Source organism: Calonectris borealis, chromosome 25 (genome assembly GCF_964195595.1).
Source record: "Calonectris borealis chromosome 25, bCalBor7.hap1.2, whole genome shotgun sequence".
NCBI classification, from domain to species: Eukaryota; Metazoa; Chordata; class Aves; order Procellariiformes; family Procellariidae; genus Calonectris; species Calonectris borealis.
The window spans coordinates 1,046,014-1,068,492 of NC_134336.1; the positions used below are offsets into that span (position 1 = coordinate 1,046,014).

The 22,479-nt window shown below is 48.2% G+C and overlaps 1 protein-coding gene across 1 annotated transcript in view; it reads left to right on the plus strand.

Moving 5' to 3' along the window:
* The window catches only part of GRIK3 (glutamate ionotropic receptor kainate type subunit 3), a 120,852-nt gene that overhangs the window by 45,227 nt on the left and 53,146 nt on the right, over positions 1 to 22,479 (plus strand). Inside the window, exon 2 of the mRNA XM_075173205.1 lies at positions 21,345 to 21,521. Within this exon, the coding sequence (XP_075029306.1) occupies positions 21,345 to 21,521 (177 nt within the window). The remainder of the gene's footprint in view (positions 1 to 21,344; positions 21,522 to 22,479) is intronic.

Genomic DNA, 22,479 nt, shown 5'->3' on the forward strand with positions numbered 1-22,479 from the left:
CAGCCTCCAGTTGCATCCCCCAGTAGTACAAAAGTGTCAGGTTGAAGTCAGGTCTACAAGATTCCCACATAGTCCTGCCACATACAGTACAGCCGTCCCCTGTAAACCCCGAGCAAGGGCACGGTAGAGGCGAGACCATCTCTTCCCTGGGCCCCGTTCTTCATGGTCTCAACCTCAGATTGGAGCACCAGAGCCAGACATTTAACTGGTGCAAAGCAAACAAATCAAAGTCCAGGGGAAGCAGCAGCTCTGGAGCAGCTTGTGACTTTGCAGACTATCTCAGAGGCAAAGAGAAGTCTTTAATCAATTGTATGTGCAAGCTATTATTTTCTTGCAGTTTCCAATTGTCTTTCCCCCCTCAAGATATGCTATGCTCTCACAGTAGTCTACCTAAAGCAGGAAGAAAAGTATTTGAGGTTTTCTTTTTTTAGTCGTGCATTTTTAATTGGGCTATAAATTCCACTTTGTTGTGGTCTAGAATGTTATTTTTATTTTCCAATAGAACTGTCTCTTCTTTGATGAGGGCAGAGATTTATTACCCAATTTCCAGCTTTATGTTTCCCTTTTGGTCTGTTGTTATACAGACAACCCCTTTTCCCCATCTTTTTATAGTTGAATTTCCTCAAGTCCTTATTTCTGCACTACTCATGAATACCCACTTGTTTTACCCAGTCTCCTCAGGATTCATCCTGGATCCATCCATAGACCTACATTTCCACTTTATATTTTCTTGAGGATGTCTTTGAGCCTTCCATAATTAGACAATATATTGTCATTGAGCTGTGTGATGTTACAATGATTTTATGGCCATATTTATGCTCCGGGCCTCCTGCACAATGCCTGCACAGAAATACTGAAAGGACACCGTATGTGTTTATTTTATACACCCATGGAGAACATAACACCACAACCTTCAATCCAGCTTTTGGTTATTAATCAGTAGATAAAGCCACAGCCACTTACTAGAGAACCTGTTAGAAGTCTGCACTATTCAGTGGTGTTTTAACTAAGTTTGTGTAATGGGAGGAAAACGGAGCCACAGTTAATTTAAGCACAAATACCTTCTAACCCGGTAATTAAATCAACTCCCTAGTGCTCTGCCTTAAAATGCCTCCTCATTAATCGGTACAGGCAGCACACGGGCAGCGGTGACAAGTAGGACAAAGCTGTGCTGTGGTGGAGGGGGGTCCTGGCTTGGTCAATCCCACCCCAGGCTGCAGAGCAGGCACCCAGCAGATGCTCATGAAGACCTTGAGTATTTGCTCCGTACACCCCGTCAGCTGAACTGCCCGAGTGCCGCGAGTGGAGCTTTGCCTTGGTCCAAAAGCGCTGGGGTGAAACACAACCTAAGGCAGCTTCTCCCCAGATGGCAAAGCCCAGGAGGTGCTGTGTGTTGGCCACGTTGCAGCTGAAATACAGACCAGGGCTGGCTCCCGTTTGGTGGGGGAACTTCGAGAAGGCAATTCAGGGCTGGTGAAGATCCTGGCTGTAGATAAATACCTGCATCCTTTCTCCGTGGCTGGGGAAGAAGGGCTCCGACCGAGATACCCAGGGTCATACAGACTTCAGCTGCCAGTGCTACTTCCCCACAGACCTTCTCCTTGCAGAAACCTCTCATCCTTCTGGGAGGACTGGGCCCAGAGAGCAGGGGGGAGACGTTCAGAGGAGCACACAGACCAACAGGAGCAACCAAAGCAAGAACGGGGCATTTTCAGGCTTCTCATGGCATTCGCCCCTGCTGCGCCTTGCCTGGCAGAGCACCCGGGGAGCAGGGGACACGTGGGGGCTGGTCTGCCAGAGCCGCTCTGCAAGGTACCAGGCAAACAGATCAACCGTGGGTGGATCCAGAGACGGAACCAGCATCTCCGAGGTCAGACTGAAGAGATCCATAGGCACGACCAGAGCAAAGCACTTGTCCTGCCAGAAGCTGCGAAGCCTGCAACCGCTGTTCTCCTTCCTGACGCCTGACTTCCCAGAGATAATCGGGTGCTTTGCAGGCACAGAAACGTGGACAAACTCCACAAGGATGCACCCGGGCACATGCCAAAGGGATTATACCCATCACAGCGGTGTTCAGCTTTGAAACAAGTTGGGTTTTAAATACCAGCCTCTCTGCATTGGCTATGGGACTCAGTTTGCTGACCTTTCTGCACACACTTGCTGTATTTGTTTAAAGAAAGCCTTTTTTGCTTCTAACCTGAAGAAACAACCATCATCCTTCGACATTATTTCAGTCTATTTATACAAAGTATATCTCAGTGCAGACTTCAAAGGTCACAGGAAAACTCTGGGAGTTAATTGGCCCCATCGTTTCTAATACTGCTTTTGACGTCAGGAAGATTCCTTGTTATTAAACCAGGAAAAGGCTTAGTTATTAGTATCTGATACTACTTTAAAAAATGAAAATTTGCAGAAAGAGATCCAGCACATGTAGCTCTTCCGCACAGCTAAGATGCCTTTTTCTTCCCTGCAGAAAAGGCTGCATTATTTCCACTGGTGCAGGGTGAGCATCAAGAGGATGAGAGCAGTTAAGAAAGGCATTTGTGTTTATCCCTTCAGCTCCATAGGCAACCCTCATATGTTCGCCCTGTGACCTTTAACTTGTGTTCCTCCTGCAGAAATAGACCTTTATGTATCTTTGTTTCCACACTTAAGAAGCAAGGATTATTTGAAGAACTCTTAAGGAAAAAAGTTTCTTATATTCATGCAATATATTCTATGAGAATATGTTTCAGTTTTGCTAGCAAGATATATTTGAAAGAGATCAGAAATACATGCTTGTATGAGTTCTGGAAGGGGAAGCTAAAAATAGCATTATTAACAGTAAAATCTGCATAGAAGGAAAGAGCAACACCTAAGCACACACATGGCTGCACACATCTCCGTAGCACATTCTTAGCTCGCACCGTGACTGCCCCACCCCGACGCAGCAGAGCTGGGCCACCAGCCGACGGGACACGTCCTCGCGGTCCCCAGCAGAGCAGCCGCCCGGGGACACGCGTGAAACGGGAGCTGACGCATCCTCGGCGGCCAAAGGCGGCTGCCCCAGCAGCTCACAAACCGCAGTGCCGATTGCGCTAGCAAAGTGATCCTCGAAATGAGAGTGCTGGTGAGCCATCCTTTCATTAAGGGATAAAGAAAATAAGGACTGCGTTATCTCTGCTGCCCAATCCAATATGTTCACCCTTCCATTGAATTCTATTGACCAGCTTCAATTGCCAAAGAGATTAACCTAGCTGCTCCTAGGATTTGTGTTTGGATTACTCTACAGGAGGAAATAAATAGTTGTATGCTTGTTTAGGTGAGGGAAAACAGAAAGACCAAACCTACATTTCAAACCCATTCACTTGTTTTAGCAGCACATTAATGAGTGAAGTTCAGACAAGCTCTTGTGAGCAAAGAAGGCCCAGCTGGAATAAACGGTTCAGCATGCTAATCCAGTTAGCGTTTCTATATTCATCGCGGAGAGTATTGCAATATCATTACTGCATTAAGGCTCAGCTACACAAAGCAGAAGGAACAGAGGTTGAACCAGTGGGATTTTTGGTTTCATCAAGCCTGACATCTGAGATAACAGATCATTTTCATCTCCATTTGAAAGCATTAATAAAAATTTGTTAGTTCAACATGAATGCTTCAGGAAGAGCCTCCCAAATCCAAAAAAAACCAAACACAGAGCTTGAACGCACCCAAATTAACTCCTGTTTATTGGGGAAGCAAGCACTTTATTACTACAACATGGGAAAGGATTATGGCAATTAAAATCTCTGAAGTGAGCATGGTAGGGTACCCTCAGGGATATGGCACAGGTTTTGCAGAGGAGGATTTGCAAGTCACTTTTCGTGCTGAAGCCTGGGTGAGCAGCAGGGGTGCGGCTCTCCTGAGGCTCACCGCCTGCAAACTGCTCCTCCAGACCTGCAGGACAGCCGGGGCGAGACGGGGACAGGGAACCGCTCCACCAAGCTCAGGCTGGGCAAGGCTCACCTGGGCTAAGTGGAGATGGACAAACACGGCATCAAACTGCAAGCCCTCGCTCTGGTTTTATGTGTCCTCAAAAGACAGTCACTCCTGCTAAGAAGCAGAGAAGGAAAGACAAGAAAATCTGATTTCTACTACTCTGTGCATTTTCCCCAGATTTCAGCACTTCAGTTTGGATTAAGTTCCAGAAGTTCTGATGCATTTCCTAATGCTTTCAGTTACAAAACCAGTCCCTTTCCAGCTCATCGTGCTGCCATCCTGTCCTTGTGTACAAAGCCTCTACCCTTACCAGACCCTGTCAGAAAGCACGCACATCTGAAAGGATTGCGCTGGCACCCGAAAGCATTGTTTGAAAGGGAAAAGCTGCAAACCAGCTCAGTATCAGAGCCCTGCAGTACTGGGCAAGAAGCTAGTTCAGTCGATAGCTTCCCCTTGTGTCATTTGCTCAATGCCTTCAGTCATTTTTCCTCAGGAAATACCCCTGAAGTGGGGGCATTTAATATCAAGCACAGCTTCTTCTTCCACATTTGCCTCTCCTCAAGGGTAAGAAACACCTGTGGATCACCAGGCCACTGGCAAAAGCTCTTGTCTAAAAATAAAAGTGTTTGTGAGCAAGCAGGAGGCCAGGCAGAGCCTCCCTCGGCAACCGCTCTCCCTGGGGACTCCTCACCTCTGAACGCTGCTCCCACGCAGCCCGGGGAAACCCCTTGCAGTGTCTCCTGCTGCATCTCACAAGCACGAAGGGACCCCCCCCCAGCTGCGAATGTGCTAACGTGGCACCAATTTTATTCCTGGTTCCCATTGCTGTTTCATCTGAGAAAAGCAATTATAGCTCAGAAAATCTCCACATCGCCGTGCTGTGCCTGTCATCCTGGGGAAAGCTTTCACTGCCTCTATCCCCCAGCTGCACTGCTGCAACCTGCTAATGCGGGTCCTCCATCTCCAGCCAAACTGGAGCAAAACCCTCTCCAGAGAGCTCACCTCCAGCCAGCAGGACTCTACCTGGCTGATGGGGATGTGGACACTACCTTGAATTTTTAGTCATTGCTGGCAGGTCACAGGGAATGCAAGGAAGAGAGCTATAAATTTACTAATATCGATAAATGGAGCAAATTTCCACCCTGGGAATGTTTGTCCTTTCTTCAGCTGAGTGGAGCTTTCAGTGTCCTAAAGCTCCTCATGCTAACTCAAAAGCAGCATAAAACCCAGGGTTCCTACAGAGTAAACTAAGATTTTTCCTCCCAGTGATTTTCCAAGTGCTTTCCTAGGTGGCAAAGCATCACAAGTCATTACAGCACAGCTTCCAGAGGCTTTCTTCCATTTGCTGTACACCATACCAGGAGAGCATTTAACAGAAGAGTTTCCTTTCCTTTAAAGCATAAAAGTGAGGGTTTCTTTCACTGTGAAGTGACAGATTATTTTTTAAAATAGGTACCCCTCCCCAAACAGCCCTCTTGGTCCCCGTCCCCCCACAAAGGGCTGAGAAGCTGCAGGGGTAGGAACGAGAGCGAGGTGTTGGGAGAGCGGAGGCGGCCGGCCGCCTGGCACTGCAGGAAAGCCGAGGACGGAGGTCAGCAGGGCGAGCTGCTGGCCTGCCTGTGCCGTCCGTCTGGCAGGCTCTGTCTGCAGCCTCCGTAATTACCAGGGAGTTTTCATCCGGGAGTGACAGAGAAGATGAAGAGCGAGCGGAGCAGGCTGCGTGTCAGAGCAGGAGTCGGGGGGATGCCACACAGCCAGCGCTGCAGGAGCTGCCCCTCCTGCTGCAGCTGCAGACCATCAAATGGGAAGGTGATGCTCGTCATACATGGCTCAAAAGCACAGGGGGAGAAAGAGGAAAGATCTGAGCAGGATCTCTGCAGGACAGGATGCTGAGGAAGAGGAAGCAATTCTTAAAGCTCAAAACCATCCCCCTACTTTGTGACCGAGTTGTCAGTGTGGCCAGCTTGGCTTTAGGTTAATCCTCTCTCACAGTCAGTTTAAAGAGAGGCAACTAGGAAAGCTGGTTTATTTAATAGTTGTGAAGCACCTGGTGCATCTGAAATGATTTCTCCAGAAGCCCAGGACACTACCTGGTCTACAGGGAAGAAGCAGGACCCTGCTGCCCAGCAGGTTTCTTGTTCCATCGCCCTCCCTATGCAGCTCTGCCAAAGCAAGTGTCTAAATTAGAGCATTGCTCCCAATCGTGTCACAAGTATTACAGCACACCCACTGCAATTTGGGGTTGTCTGTCAACTGAAAACAGTTTTTCCTGACTGTAGTCGTTCCCAGGAGCCTGATTTATCCTGCAAGGTCTCTGGCAGGACATTCCTGAGGACACAGGCCAGGAGAAAGCAGAAGTGGGGGGACAGCAGTGGGAGTTCATCTGCAGCATCAGGAAGATTTCCATCCTAAGAGGCTGTGCCTTTGGTCTGTTGGTTTTGCAGCAAGGAAGCTCTGAAGTCCAGCCTAAAATTTCCATCTGATCTTCGCTATCTCCGCTGACCCTCCTGGGCCTGTGCAAATAAGAGCTGATGCCTTCTAAACAATTAAAGACTGTTGTCACATCTCGCCGTAGTCCCCATCTAGCTGAGCTCGGTCCTGCCCTCCTCAGGGAGCTGGCAGGGCCTGTGGGGTAAAGCTCAAAGCAGCTGCCACATGCTGTTACTTTGAGCTGGTTTGCTCCCTGCGATTAGAGCACATCTCATGCCACGTTGTGGGCGTTAGAAGGGCTCTTGTCTAGCAGGAGGGGACAGGCAGGTCTTGCATGGCCCAGAGCTCCAGGCAGCGAGTCACCAAAACCTGCCGGCAAGGTCACATTGCAGGTAGGACTCGGTGCCAAACTCGCTGCTGATCTTGAGCAAAGAATCATCTTTCTGGGCCTCAATCCTACCATCTGCAAGATTTCAAAAAATCACATCTTTTTTCCCCTTGCCTTCTAGCTGGTGTCTGTTTTTCTCTTTACACTATAAAGCTATAGTATTCTCTTTATACTACAAAGCGGAGTGAAACACTAAGCAGTAGGGTTATTCCAACTCATTGTCTGGTGAGACGTGACTGAGGTCAGGCCTTGAAGTACTTCCATAAACAGTATTTAAGAAGTAAAATAATTCACACTGCGTTTCTTGTAAGTAGTTGCCCGAGAGGACCTGAGCAAAGCCTAGAGATCTACGCTGCTCCCCGCTCAGGGGAGGACAAGGTCATCTCCACGGCTGGGAACATCCCAGTAGCTGCCCCTCTCCTGCGCCGAAGACGAAGGCTCTGCTGGGGCACCAGTGAGGGGGGCAAGGACTGCACCCACCCCCTCACCTGCACAGGAACGAGGGAAAGAAAGGGAAGAAGAAAGAAAGCATGAAGAAGCCTTATACCTCACCTTACGTTTTAATTTCAGATCTTTTCTGCATTGTTTCTACATTTCAGCAGCAAGGTCCACAGCATGACCAGAAATAATGCTATTGATTTCCAATGCTAACTCATGTATTTTCATTATTGTAGCCCCAAGACGTTACCAGTTAATCTAAATTAAGGGAATCCCACGAAGCACACGGACTGTACACACTCACCCTGGCAGAGTTGTGATACCAGCTTTAGAAGAGCACAGCAGAGAGCACGACGCATGCAACGCCAAAACCCCGCGCCCCCCCTCCCAGTTTGCTGGGGATCAGCGTTGCTTGTCAAGTGGCACTGGTGCTTACACAGCTCTGCGGGGACAGCACGCTCGCGAGTCACCACCAGCCCTGCAGCTCCTGCATAACTCACTGCTGTCCCCGTGCTCGGGGCGCTCACCTCCGCAGCCGCAGCGAGCAGCTGCACGCACAAGGCTGTACCAAGCGGCGCAGGGCAGAGGGCACATTTGCTGCAATATACAATTTCTAGACCTGGATTGACACCCTGCAGGTTCCCCCAGCACCCTTGGGACATTACAGGGACCGCCACATTTGCAGTAGCTTAATTCAGGATTTTGCGCAGAGCGCGTGGCAGCGACCCGACACTTCAGTTCATCAGATTCACATGCCCAGCAGAGTCCCACTTACTGCTGCGCGAGAAGATTCTAGAAACATCTTTTCCAAATAGCCTGTAAATATATTACACGCACCAAGAAGAAAGCAATGCATAAACCAGATGCTCGGCACCGTAGTAGGGTATTTGTCTGCAGCACCCACTCCAAATTTGCTTTCAGATGGACTGTTCTACTTATTAATCTTGTTTTTTCTCACTTAGCTCTTTGAAACTGAAGATATTACTTGAGTTCTGCACCAGTCATCAGTAAATTAGAGGGTAAGTCAGGGACACTGTCCCCGATTCAGATCTACGGCCCAGGCACGGCATAGTAACCACCACGAGACTGCTCCACGGCTGCTCGTCCCGCGCGCAGGAAGAAGAGGGGGAGGATTGTTTTGCCCAAATTCATGTGGTTTCCCCACAGACAATCTGCTTACTGTAGACCTACTGTGAAGAGGAGGAACACCAGCTCATGTTCACTGGTTTATAAATAGGGTGGGAAATAGGAAACCTTCACTCCTCAGCTTTCCTGTCAGAAATCTCTTCCTTGAATACATTTTTTAATTGAAGTCAAATTCAGCTCAGCCGCATTTTAAGCTCCTTTTGCATCTCCCACTCATAAGTATCCCTTCTTCCCAAGCTTGCTTAACGTATATCAAATAATTTTTTCCATTGAATTCATGCTACTCTCAGTTTATAGCTTCCAGTTTACTTTACACCATATAGTCATTACACAGGAGATACCGATTCACCTAAAATGAACAAAATGGCAGAAAAAAACAATTCCAGAAGAAAGCAAGAAGGTAAGGGGTTATTTAACATCCCGTGGGAAGCCAGTCAGTTTACCTTTCCCAGTCTCATCTGAAACTTCTTGCGCTGTGTACTACCCCAACAGACCGAGAGCTAAGACAGCGACGGAGGCACCAGCCCTGGTCTGAGCAGTCCCCGCTGTGCCCTGGCAGCGGCAAGGCTCTGCTCCGGGCAGCAAGGGAAGCTCCCACACCTGAGCTACCTCCCCAGCCTTTAGCAAGCGCCTGGCCAAAAGCAGATTCCTACAAAGACCTCTTTAGCTATGTCGGAAGAAGGTACTAATTCCTGTATGCCTACAGAGAAGCTCCAGAAAACAAAGATTTTTATCTAAATAAAGTTCAACAAACATACCTTAGATCTACAGGCCTGCTTTACACTCTGATCACTCCTCCAGCTCCTCAGCCTCTCCCAGCGCTCCAAAAGCAGCCCCAGCTGCCCCAGGGAAGCAGAAATACCCACCCCAAGGCCAGGGCAATTAGCAGGAAGCCATAACCCAGCTGCAGTGCACAGCCTGCAGGCAGGTCCTGCTCTTCCCTGTCTACTTAGGAGTTTATAAAAGAAGTTTTACTTCAATCAGTAGATATTATCCCATTAACCCTTCCAGAGACCTGCCCCCACCCTCCATGCTCCCTGTGGCAGTTTGCTCATTTGTGCTAACGAGGCATGTGTTATTGCTCATGTTTATGATTGGGTGATGTATCTCATTAATTAGCTCTGCATGAATCAATAGGAGCCACTGAACACATAACCCTTGGTAATTCATAATGCTGTAGTTGAGGAAACAGTGTCCTTAGCATTAAATAAACAATGATCACTATGATAAATCTTGGAATTACCACAAAACATCAAAGCTTTGGGTTTGGTGTGAACAATTAAGTGGTTAGGTCACTGCTGAGCAGACAAGTGGTATGGTTACATCCATTGTCATTGATGACAAAGGTGTGAAGCACTATACAATGACTAACATGCATTTTTAATTAGATTTGAATCTATTAATAAAGTTTTCCTATTCCACCTCCTCTATAATTGAAACGGTCTTCAAATTTCCCCTTTTCTGAGCTACCAGACTAATAATTTACCCACTTTAATTTGTGATTCACTTACTTTGTTTAGTCATAATAATGAATATTCAGCTTCATTAGCACATATTTGGTTCAATTCATACGGAAATGCATTCAGCTCTGTCAACGTGACAGTTGGATCACCGCAGAGCAGCGGCTCCCAGCTCTCCGTAGGACATGGTGTACGTGGCACTTGCTGCTTGTCACCTCTCCAGCAGCAGGAGGGGCGCTGGCGGGGAGGCGTGGTAACGGCCTCGCAGGGTGCCTGCGGTGGGGTGCCTGCGGTGGGGTGCCCTGCGGTGGGGTGCTGCCCCTCCCGGGGCTCGGCACGGGCAGCCGGTGCCCCAGGACAGCGCTTGGGTCTGAGCCCCTCTCCCGGCACAATCCAACCCCCTTTTCTCACAGAAGCAGAGTTCAGCGCGGTCGGGATCAGGACCCAGCTCCGCACGCGCCACGTGCCAAGCCCTGGCCTTGGGTAGAGGGGCCAGAAGCAACCGAAGAATGTCCTGGCAGCCTGGAAGCGTGGCTGGGGTGCTGGCAGGGTGCCCGCCACCGTGGCGGGGACCCTGCGCCACAGCCACGCTCCCCGAGACCCAGAGCGAGCAGCGTGTTCTGCCAAAGGCACCGACCACAGCTCCACCCAAGCTGCCTTTCATTGTCTTTCATGAGATGGAAAAGATTTTTAATAGCTGATTTTGATCATTTAGGGGAACTTAAAATTCCTTTGCAGTCGTGCTGCTGGGCAGTTCCAGCGCATCCCTTTGCATCCCCTGCTCTGTGCGTAGCTGTTTGTAAATTGAGAGTACAGATGACAGGAAAATAATGAAAGCATTTTTCAGAGGGGAGCCTTTTGTCATTCCCTTGTTTTCTTTCATTCCTCGGAATAAAGTGCTGCTTTTAAGTCAGCAAATCTTTCAGCTGTAATTACCCTGGACATTCAGAATTGACAATTAAGAAATGAAAAAAAGAAAAAATAAAGGAAGGAAAAATAACCATTCATTAAAAATTTTGAACGTCGCACGTTTACAAAATGCCTACTCCCTAGGCAGATCTTTCCCGCTGTGAAAGATGTTGCTCAAGGTAGATTGTGAAGGAATATCTAAAAAATCCTGAGCTTTTTTTCCTCACAAAATACCGGATCATGCAGACGCAGCGGCCGCCCTCTCCCCGGGACGCTCCGGGGCCGGGGGCTCCCTGCTCTGCGCTGTGAGCAGGGGCTGCCCGCGCTGCCAGAAACGCTCCTCGTTCCTCCCTCCCGCTCGGTCAGTAAGGAGTCACCATCCAGAAACCGAGAGGGAAAACACCATCTCGCCAGAAATGGGCTCTGAAGTGATTTTCCTGAGCATGGCCCGGAGCAGCGTGGGGGTCCCGGGTCAGGCTGCCCCAGCGCTCCCCCAAGCCCCTGTCTGGGAGCAGCCCCCCGTGCTCCCCACCACCTCCCGCTCCCCACAAGCACCACATCCTGGCCAAGTCTGGTTTTCCTCTCTGTTTAACGACATTAAAATAGGAAGATAAAAAGGCTACAATAGGTGTCTAAATCTCCCAATTACATCTCTGGCTGCCCCTGAGCACCAGCAGCACAGGGCAGTTTAATCACGCGGAGCCTCGCGCTCCCTTCTGCACCACGCAGCTCTTGGAAACCTATTGAAATCTATTACAGACCTTTGATCTTTTCCTACATAAAGGTTTTTCTGTAGAGAGTAGATGGGATTAAGCAGAAACAATTTTTCCAGAGAGCTCTGTGGTTTTTTTCCTCTCTGCTTTCTTTTAAAAAGAGGGGAAAAAACCAGAAGATGCTAACAGCAAAGACCCTGACAAGGGTTTGGGATTGTCAGCTCCTGAATGGAATCCATTTCGTCAATCAAATTCAGCATCTATCAGGAGCAAATTCTCAGCATGTGGCATAAAAATCTTGTAATACTGAACTGTTAAATATTTAGGGCAGATGACAAACAATATGTCATAATATTTGCAGAATTGCATTTGCTATTCAATGCATCATCTTACTTAAAGCCCTGATTTTTGGAAGCATCAACACAAGAATGAGAAACAATCAGTTGACTGCCGGTATTTGGTTACATTGTAAATGAAGTGTAGGATTTAATTTAGATTTCTTAAGTCTAATATTATATGCTACATGCTAGGTGGGTATTAACATTTATTAGCTGGGGCTTAGCAATGAATATTTAAGAAGAATTTAATTAACATGCAATAATTGTAATTTTAATTGGGTTGATTTTTTATTCAATTTCATTGCAGGACACCTTCTATTTCATATTTGTATCAGGTATATTTCTATTTCCAGGTAAGACAGGAGCTAGTAACTAGTAGGGAAGGCAAATGGACAGCGAACATAAACCACGGCCAGCCACGCTGCGCACCACTCGAGGTTGAGCAGTTGCTGGGAAGAGCGTAAGCCCAGCCGGTGTTACTGCTCCTCCTCTGCAAGGTTCACTCCTAGATACAATTTCCATTCTTCTGAACGAATTCTTACATTCATTCTTACATATGACATTTCAGACGGGGCGTGGGCTGCTGCTGGTCGCCAGTTCAGGAGCCTGCAAGCGGCCCGAAGGCAGCGCTGTTGCAGAGAGCCCCCCGCGGTGCAGTGGGCTTGTGCCTGTCCGATGAGCCCCGGGGCCGGGGCTCCCTTAGGGCAGCTCCCAGAGATCTGCAAATCCCAGTTTAACTGAGAGGCAATTTTTTTCCCCAAAAAAGCGTTTTCAATTTTCAACACCCTGTATTCAGTTTACAGCGAATTTTCACAAATTAACCAGTTGGACCCAGTTTGCACTGGGATAAGTGAGAAAAGCATGTGCCTGCTCTGCCCCATAATTAATTGGCACCCGTAATTAATTGCTGCGAGCGCATAGCGCGGCGCTGGCAGGAGGAGTCCGAAACTGGAGAGCGTGTGCAGGGAGACACAGTGCCAGAGCTGAGCTCCATGGCACATAATAAAGACAAATCTGAAGTATTTTATCATCCTGCAGGTTTTGTTACAAGCCCAGTCAATCACAGGCATGAGCCTGGATTTATTTCAGTTGTGGACTTGCTTCTCTGCTTCGTATTTCGCTCGAGCTGTGCGCCAGATGGACATCACATCTAACGCTAGATTACACCGCAGGCCAATAAAACACAACAGAAAAATATACTTAAAGCTGTGCTGCCTAAACCCTGTATTATAGATCCCTAATAATTTTAAGCTTTCAAAGTTTTTTTTTCTCCATATATTACAGTTTAAAATGTGCTTATAGCCCAAAGCACGATCATAAAAATGACATCTGAGCATGCCTGATTTATTCGGTTGTCGGTGGTGTGCAGGACAAGTTCGCTGGTGTACACGGTCTCGGCAGGATTTCGGGGAGGGAGCTCTCCTCGCTCGGGCGGGCTCACCTCCCTCGGCGACTTCTGCTGCCCGGCGGGTCTGGGCGTGGGGCCTGACCTGCGCCGGGGGCACGGTCCAACCCAGCTGCTCCGTCCCAGCAGCGGGTGTCATAGAGCGGAGGCACGAATAAACGTGCGGTTTAATTCTGTACTTGTGGCAACCCACGCACAAAAAATCTGAATTGCTAATTAATCAAAGTGAGCCTGAATATTTGGTGAGGTATCTGATAGTGAGAACAATTCAAACGCGCGTGGCCCAGAGCGTGCAAGATCTATCTTTTTCAGAGAAATAAGCCTGCTTGAAGTAAAATTGTAGAGCCGGTGGGGGCCCTTCCTAGCCACCGCTGAGGGAAACTGGTGTGACGGGGTGTCACTGGGCTCCTTCTGGCAGCTCTGCCCCTCGGGGTGTCTGGGCTGCAACTCACTGGTCACTTGTGGAGATCCGCGTTACGCTGTGAGCTGTATACTGGGTAAATTAAAAGTTTCTTGGCATTTTCATTGCCCTTATCTTGATGGGAATCTATTCCTACAAGATTATGATGCTGCCTTTTTTTTTTTTTTAATTAATTGAGCCTACTTAAAGAATAAAAATGCTCATTTCATTTTAATCATGTATTATGCAAATTAAAAATGTAAATATCATTAAGAAATCTGTTGCTAACTTAATTTATTTCTGCTGGAGCTCTGCTGAAGGCCTTTGATCTCCGATTAGCTCTTTGATTCGCTCCCTTGGTCGGGGTTACGCGCTGCTCCTGTGGTAAACACTCTTTCTCAGATGTAAAACATGCAACACCAGAACAGCTTGTTCACAGAAATGGCAGAGGAAACATTGCCAATTAGGCCAAGCGAGTAGGAGCTGCGAACGAGGAGAAGTTTGTTTCTAGAAGCTGCAACCCGTGCACGCCTGCCCCGCCTTGCCCCAGCCCCGGGGATGAGCTGGGCCTGCGCCCGGACGCGCTGACGAGGACGCAGACGCGTGTGCTAAACAAACCAAACCCGCGTGGCCCACGGACCCAGCGGGTAGCTTCTGCTAGAGGTGGCACACCTTTCCAGACCATCCCTATCTACTTTTCACTAAAAAAACAAGCCGCCATATTCCATTAATTTCTCATTTAGTGCGAGTAAAGTGCTGATACATACATTTTAGCTACAGTGTTTTTAATCAGTTAATTTAACCAGAAACATTAATAATGTATTTCCTTGCCACTTGACTGCTCATCTGTTAAACAGCTTATACATGGGAGAAGAATATCACCCCCTGTGACATGAGGCACCTAATACAGTGCAAATGAAATAGGATTTTGCATATTCAATGTCAAAACGAGAAAAGAGGGAGACGCCGTCTCCTGGGAATGGATCAACCTGCTGTGACGGGCTTTCTGTCCTGGCAGGCGGGAAAATCCCTCCTTATGGGACACACGCATTTGGCATATCTGATTTTCTGCTTGAATTCCTTTTCTTGGCATTACTCAGCAAGTACCTGGCCTTTCCTTATGCTGCAAAACGTGGCAGAATCTGAGGTCCCGGGTGTGTTACTGGGTTTGCCCGCTCCTCCCGTCAGCGGCTGTGGGGTCCCCAGGACACCCCGGAGAGGCGAGCAGCGCTGGGGGAGCCGGGCTGCGGGAGGCAGCTGAGAGCGGGACCGTCCCCCTCCGACGTTCGGCCCCGAGCTGAAGTCGCACGGCGGCGGCGGAGCGGCAGGGCCGGCGGAGGCTGCCGGTGCCTCGGGTCTGAAATCTGAACTTTCATGCTCGCTTTTGACCGTGCTGGGGGGACGGGGACCGGCGGTTCTCCTGTGTCTGTCCCTCCTCTGAGGACAGACCCTCACGGGAGGGGTCAACGCAGCGTGAGAGGTGTCTTCCTCGCCCCGCGTCTTGCCTCTTCTGAAGGCCATAGGGAGCAAATCCGGCAATATAAGCTGGGGCATTCACGACCCCCCCAGCCATGCAACTGGAGCGGGCAGACAGAGCATGGGGGGCTCCGTGCCCCCCGCCTGGCTCCACCTCGCTGTAGGGTATCGTGGACACGGGGGAAGCTTCCAGCTGGGCAGGCACCTCATGGGCTTCGTCAGCCCGCGAGGCCGAGTGAACTCCGGGGCCCTCAGAAAATACAGCTGGAAATTCCCCGGACCTGAGCGCCAGAGAAGCTGCCAGGGGAGTAACGGTTGTCTGCTCGGGGCCAGGCCCGATTCCTTTTTAGTTCTTATAGAAGAGATGCGTAATGAATACAGGCGTGTGAGTGATTGCTCCAGACACACCGGCTCTGGGGTTAATCATCTTCCTGCGTTCGGAGTCAGATCCTCCTCCTGTTCTTTCAGCAATTAGCATCCAGAGAGAGAGCCACCTCCGTGGGCAGGGCACAGCGTGGGCCTGGGAGCAGCGGCAGCAGCAGATTCCTGCACAGGGTCTCTCTTGCGCGATGCATGTTTATGAAGCCTGAAATTGCTTTGGATACGTGGCTGTGCTGCATCACATTAAGCAGTGCCACGCTGAAGTGACAAGGCTGATCCATGATCAGCAGCAGTTTAAGGGGACAGGAACTCAGATCCTGCCGCTCCGTTGTTCTGTCAAAATCAGAAACGCATTGATGGACCTAAGAGATTATTTTCAGCTCCTTCCCAGAAGGTTTGTTCCAGTAAGTCTGCAAGATCTGTTTACTGCCTTTGCATTGAGCCCACCCCTGGTCCTGCTGCAGGGAATACATCCCGGGCTGCTGCAGTCTGGCACGCGCAGTCCGACGGGAGCCCGCGGAGGATCAGGGCAGAGGGCTCCACGGCAATCTCGGGGGTGCAGGGACTTCCCCGGCAGTAAAAAGGGCTCTCGACTGAATAGGTGCTGAAGGGTGGGAGCCCCCAACATTCCTCAGCAGTGCCTTCCTCACTCATCAATTTATAGGGTGATTTTGTTTCTCTTTGGAGAACACCTGCTGGCATCCACAGCAGGTACCGGGGCTCCACTGAACGCCTGTGAACGAGGGACCAACTCCAGCTTCAGCTGCATTTGCTTGTGGAGCGTTTTATAGTAGCAGCTCCTTGGGGGAAACTGCAAGGAGAGATTTCTTGTGAACAAATGTGTCATTGCCTTTCGGGTTTTTTTTGGTGATGTTTATTGCCTTCTGGATTTTGCTGCTTTCACTGCATTCAGTATTATTGCATTTGAGACTGTAACAGTCCCACGCTGACGGGCAGTCTCTGGGAGTTTTAGCTCCATTCCCAGCGCACAACCTCATGCTCCTGAGAACTTTCTTTTACTTCCCGCCAGTGTTATCTCATTTCTCTTTATCAGTATAAACACCGGCCCGGAGGGACCTGGACCACGATAGTGAAATTCTCTCCACTGGACTGGTCAGATAAGCAGAAGCACCAGTTCTTCCCAGGGGAGGCACGTCTTGTGAGGAAGGGCTCTCCCGTCCTCCCGCCTCGGGGACCCACCGAGCAGCATCCTGGAGGAACGGGCACTAAACGGTGCGTGCTGGTCCTGATCGGCCCGTTTGCTAATACTGTCCCCAAAACAGGGCCCATCAGAAGAGGACAAATTGCCTTGCCACAGCCAGCCCTGCTGTTCAACAAGAAAGACATTTTGTGACCTCAAGAAAAAATACATAAAATACAGACCTTGGGGCACGAGAGGTCTGTGAGACGGAGGCAGGAGCTCTCGCGTCCCCGAGGAGCTCAGGCTGGCTCCATCCTCAGTAAGAGCTATTTCAAAACAAGTATTTCTTCCAGGATGTCACATGGAAAGAGACTGTCAGAAAGCTGTCTAAATGTGTTAACAACACTGTCAGCGGGGGAGAGAAGAGTGTTATCAGAAATAGTTGTTCTTCAAAGCTAAGTAACTTGTGATTTTATAAGGAGTAAAAGATAAGAGATCACACCACACACTGAGGGCTGTTGGAATTTTCTTTCCGAGAATGAAGCTGTTCGTTTTGTTAAAAAGAGGAAGAGGGGAGAAAGTGAAAACCTAAAATACTTTGACTTTCTTGACTTAGCTTTCGACAAAGCTAAAAATAACTCCAATTGCATTCAGCCTGCGCAGCCACAGCTCAGGATAAGCTAAAGCACTGGAAAAGGATTCCCATCCCATTGACCAGGCTTCTTTCTGGCTCCCTCCTGGGGCCATTCCAAAGGTCTCCCAGCATCATCACCTGGAGATGGAGGATTGCAGCATGTCTTTGCTTGATGCAGACAGACTTGGGCCTCTTCTGATTGACGTCAGCGGGATTTCGGGTGTTTTGTGGGATTCAGATTTTACCCTGAACGGAGAGGCTAATTTTCTGCTACTCAGAGTGAGATCCTCTGTGCTTTGCAGCTAAACCTCCCTTCACGTGCAGTGCCAGCCTCCTTCCGTGGCCTGGCCCTGCTATTGCTCTTCTGGTCTAGATCTAAAGGAAGAGTTTCAGGCGTTTGCTTTGAGGCGTTTGCATTTTGAATTTTTAAACCTCCCCACCTCAGCAGCAACGTCAGTGGTCATCAAATAATATAAAATAATAGGAAGGGAAGTTGATTCTAATTAGTGTGTTTTCTCATTTGCTGATTGACATTCTCTGGAGAGCAATTAGTCTGCTTTAAAGGTAAAAGAAAACTGAGTAATTATTTAACCTGCCTAGTGATTGATATTTAAAATCCAAGAAGTCAGCTGTAATAATGGATGACTCCATCAAAAAATATGTAAAAGTAAGTGATAACAGTTGATAGCGTTTGATCCCGTCCTGCCTGAGAAGATATCAACAGTTTGTGCTGAGGCATGTCCTACAAGGCTGATTGCCAGACCTGGATCCCATTGCACTAAAGGCCGTACAGACACGGCATAAAAAGGTTTTCAGGGAGAAATATATGCAAACAAATGCAACCTGAAGTTGTTGAACCTCAGCGTGTGTTGAACAACACATGGCGTTGCAGTAGGGAGTCTGTAGGCTGTATTGACTGGTCAAGGAAACAGCACAGTCCCTTCCTGGATAAATTTGGCAGCAAATACTCTTGTGAACATCAGGAGGACGCTGCAAATCGTGACAGAGCTCAGCACGGCCGTCTTTGATCTGTCTGCAAAGCTACGCGAGGTAAAGAAAGAAGGAAGGGAGAGATGGGACCTGAATGGACAGAGGCAATACATTAGCACCAGGTCAAGTGAGCAGCATCAATTAATCTCCAAGATATTTGAAATATCGTAAAAAATAAGGTGGAGGCAGAAATGGTTTAGAGACAGACAGCAACACTAAAGGACCTTTACTATCTCAGATGAAACTTCTTTATAGGTAGTATATAAAAGTGGAAACTGTTTTGTTGTTGACTTTTTATAGCCCATTGACTTTCTATATTTTTATAAGAGTAAAGTCACAGTGAGGTTATTGTCGTAAGACCCACATGCGATCACTCTCTCTGGGGAGCACAGGGAGAGCTGACCAAGTTTGTTTGTCCAAACACTTTGCAGCAGATTGCCCAGCTTGATATTGCTTAATCTTTCCCGCTGAGGGTTGTGGAGGACGCATGGGGTCCCCCCAGCCCGCTGATCAGCCAGCTGATGTCACATCCCTCATTCCCTCAACAGCACAAGCTGATATTCTCCATTTTGCTCAAGTAAAAAAGCTGCAACAATTATTTTCATAATTAGCTGGCTTTTCAAATTAATGCCAGTTATGCTATGTAATCATGATGAAGATTATGCATTAATCAGCTGTTTCAAGCCGGTTATTAGGCTCTTTAAATAATGATCGGAATAACATCTCTGAAGGAGAGGCGCACAAGCCAAGAGGGACGGCAGCGCGCGATCTCCGGGAACGGGGAGCCGCTGCCGGAGGGACGGGGCTGTGCTCAGCACGCCCGGCTGCAGCGCAGATCTGCCGTCAGGTGCCCTCCGTCCCCCAGGTTTCTGAGGAAAGAGCAGGCTGTTGCATGTGGTGGCTGCTCTTCAACACCTTAACAACTGCAGTAGATTTCACATTGTCCCAATATATTCAGCACCCAGCAGTATAACCAGAAATACATTACTTCTGTCTGTCTGCTTTCTCATTGCCTGGCACTAAATTCAAGGTATTGGGTGGCTGCACAGAAAATTCTTTTCTGTCAAAAAGCCTGTTATATTCAGTTGGATGTGTGGAACATGAATTTATTTGGGATCAACACCAATAATCCACATACCCAGTCCTTCTATATTCTATCATAATAAGACATGCTCCAAAGCAACCCTGAAAGCTCTGGGCTAAGAGAAACCCTATGTCAGCTACTTGATAATCAATGTAACATGAACCCAGTTATCTCTTCAGGATGATGCTAGAAAACAAAAAATCCTTTGCTAAAATGTTCTGGTCAGTAAAGCTTTGAACAGAAAGACAAAGGGATGAATCTGACGCTCACTTTACTTTTGTTTATTGTTTCTGCTGTAATACTGTGTATGAACTTTCTCCGCCCTAAGAAACTTAGACTGAGCTACCAGCATGTGCAAACTTTGATATGGATGAATAATTTTCCTTGCACCTGTCAATAACCAAATGTTTTGGTATGATCCAGTGAGAATGAGGCACTTGGACAATTTTGCTAGGCTCCTGCCTACACTGCTAAGCATTCTAGATTGAAAACCTGGTCATAAGTGACTTGCTTGAAATTCGCATGGGACTGAAATGGGTCTCCAGAATGAGCATTCAGCCTCTTTTTCTTTATTCTTCCCCCTATTGCCTAAGTTAGTACCGAGATGAGTAATATTTTTTCTCTACCAGAGACATGCAGTGAACAGCTCAAATGTTTTTGGATGTTTATGAACGTAAATTAATTACCACACGCACTTTACAACTGGGGACACAGGTGCCCAAAGTCTGCAGGAGGAGGGAAGTGGCTTGCCACGATCGTGGGGAGCAGAGAAGTCAAAGGCTTTCTGCAACTTCCTTTGCACCCTTGCTGTGAAAATCTCCAAGCATCGCTGCTGTGGTTTGCTCAGCCCACGGCTTTGGTCAGGTTCCTGGGAGGACACACACAGCACGGCTGTCAACAGAAATGTCAGCTTGGCTCTTGCCAAAGTGGCACTCTTGGCTTACACCAAATCGCCACAAAAACTATAGATAATGTGTTCGGGCTCCTGGAGGAGGATTCATGCAGTTGCTTGAAAACTAGGAGGGCTGAGTAGACATCTGTTGTCTATAGCAAAACATTTCAGGTCTACCTTAAATGGAAGAGGAAGATTTTCCTTCTGCTAATGAACCCAGAGACCATCTGTTACCAATTCCACTTACTTATCTTGCTTATCCATTAATTATTTTGGTTTACTTTTTAATAAGATAGAGCAAGGTTTATGTGTCTTTCCGTGGTTCTGTAAGGGGCACAGGACGGTGCCTACATCTCAGAGACAAGGGCATGCAATTACATAATTTACGCCTGCACTGAGTCACTTCAATTAGAGTGGCTGTCAGTGGGGAACTGAGGACAAGGCTCACCGATACAAAGCCAAGAAACCCAGCGACACTGTGACATGAGCTTGCTGCCCTTGGGGAGGTGTAATGGCATTAACAACTTCTGAACACGGGAAAGCATGCATTCGAGATGTGCATTATTGAGCAGATAAGCTGTAGGGTAGGCAAATTCAGAAGTCTCTGCTGGTCTGAATTAAGAACTTGGATAACTAAGCATGAGGAACAATAAAAGATGAGAAGGGGACTAAAAAAGGCACTAAAAATAGCAAGCAGCAGTGCTGCAGTGCCTGCCTCCTGCGTGAGGACTTGGAGATGGGTGGACAAGGCAGGGAGGGGTCCAGCGTGGCACGGAGGGAAGGGCAGTGCCAGCTTCGTATGGCAGTAACTCCTTGGAGCACAAACCCGGAGCACCTCTGCAGCTGCACCTTCCGCACTTCCCAAGGTCTGGTCCTAAAGTATTATGGGAAGCCACTCATTATCTCATAAAAATATTGCAAGATTTTAAATTTGTCCCCTATTGCCTTGAAAAGCTGGCATTCTGAACGCTTCCGTGGACCAGCATGTAACAAAACCCCAAATGTTTTCATGTCTTTATTTCAGTCCAGGAAATGTCCTGGGAGCAAGCCTTGTTCAGCCTGCAAATGTCACAGCTCTGTCCAAGAGTCTTCTTGTCCTTGCTACATAAGATTAATAATCAAACTCTCTGTGGCTTAATGCCGGTTTTGTCTTGTCTTGCAGGAGGAATCTTCGAGTATGCAGATGGCCCCAATACCCAGGTTATGAGTGCTGAGGAGCAAGCCTTCAGATTTTCTGCCAATATTATTAATAGAAACAGAACTTTGTTGCCTAACACAACACTAACCTACGATATTCAGAGGATACACTTCCACGACAGCTTTGAAGCAACTAAGAAAGGTAAGAGCACAGCACACTTAGCAGCTTTGTGGCCATTTATTCATTAAGAAAAGGCACGGTTTGGCTTGAGACCCAGCAGCTCATTTTGTCCTGCTCTAGTCAGTGATTGAGATTAGAAGCCCTCCAGGAGCTGACCTTCCAGAGGCATTTTAATATAAGGGGAACAACGATTCTTTTTTTCCTCTGCAAACCTCACAAAACTCCTTTCAGTGTTTGCTTCTAATCCTGAGCGCAGGTCTATAGGCCATGCCTTTGTTTATTTTAGTGTATCCCTGGCAGTCTTAACATCCCTAGTGTAGAAATTCTCTTCTCTTCTAACAGACAGTCATTTTTTATTATCGGATAACAGCAGCCCACTTGAATTACTGAAGGGGAGGGAAGAAATGGGAGTACGCAGCAAAGGCTGTGCGGCTGATGACCTGAGGGCTTATTGAGTTTGCTTCTGTTTTGGGAGAAATGAAATCTGCTGCCTGAGCTCGCAGTTATACGAGGGGCATCACCGGAGAGAGGGGATACCTGCTCACAGAGTTCACTGACCCCAGCTGTCCCTTTTTAAGATTGTTTTGTGGCGGAGGTTTCCTCAGACCTCTGCCTGGCACTCCTCTGTGCTGGGAGCACCCAGGTTGGCTGCACCAAGTGTTGGGACAGGAGCAGAACGCGCAGGACCCACACCAGGGACACGCGCGTGTCTGGGGGGGACGCGCGTGCCTCAGCTGCTCTCTGCGTTCGTGCCCCCCTCCGGCTGGGAGCAGTGGCTTTCCTCAAATCTTTTCATGAAATGCAGCTGTCACAAAGCTCCTGCTGATAGTGGTAAGTGTTAGCGTTCGGTTTGGGAGGACCTGCAGGGGCAGTTGAGAAGTAATCTGTTCTTGTTCCTCTGAAAAACTTGTACTTCTCTCCCCCCCAAAAAACGCAGCCCCAAATGCAGTTGTTCTGCTTTAATTTCTCGGTGAAGCTT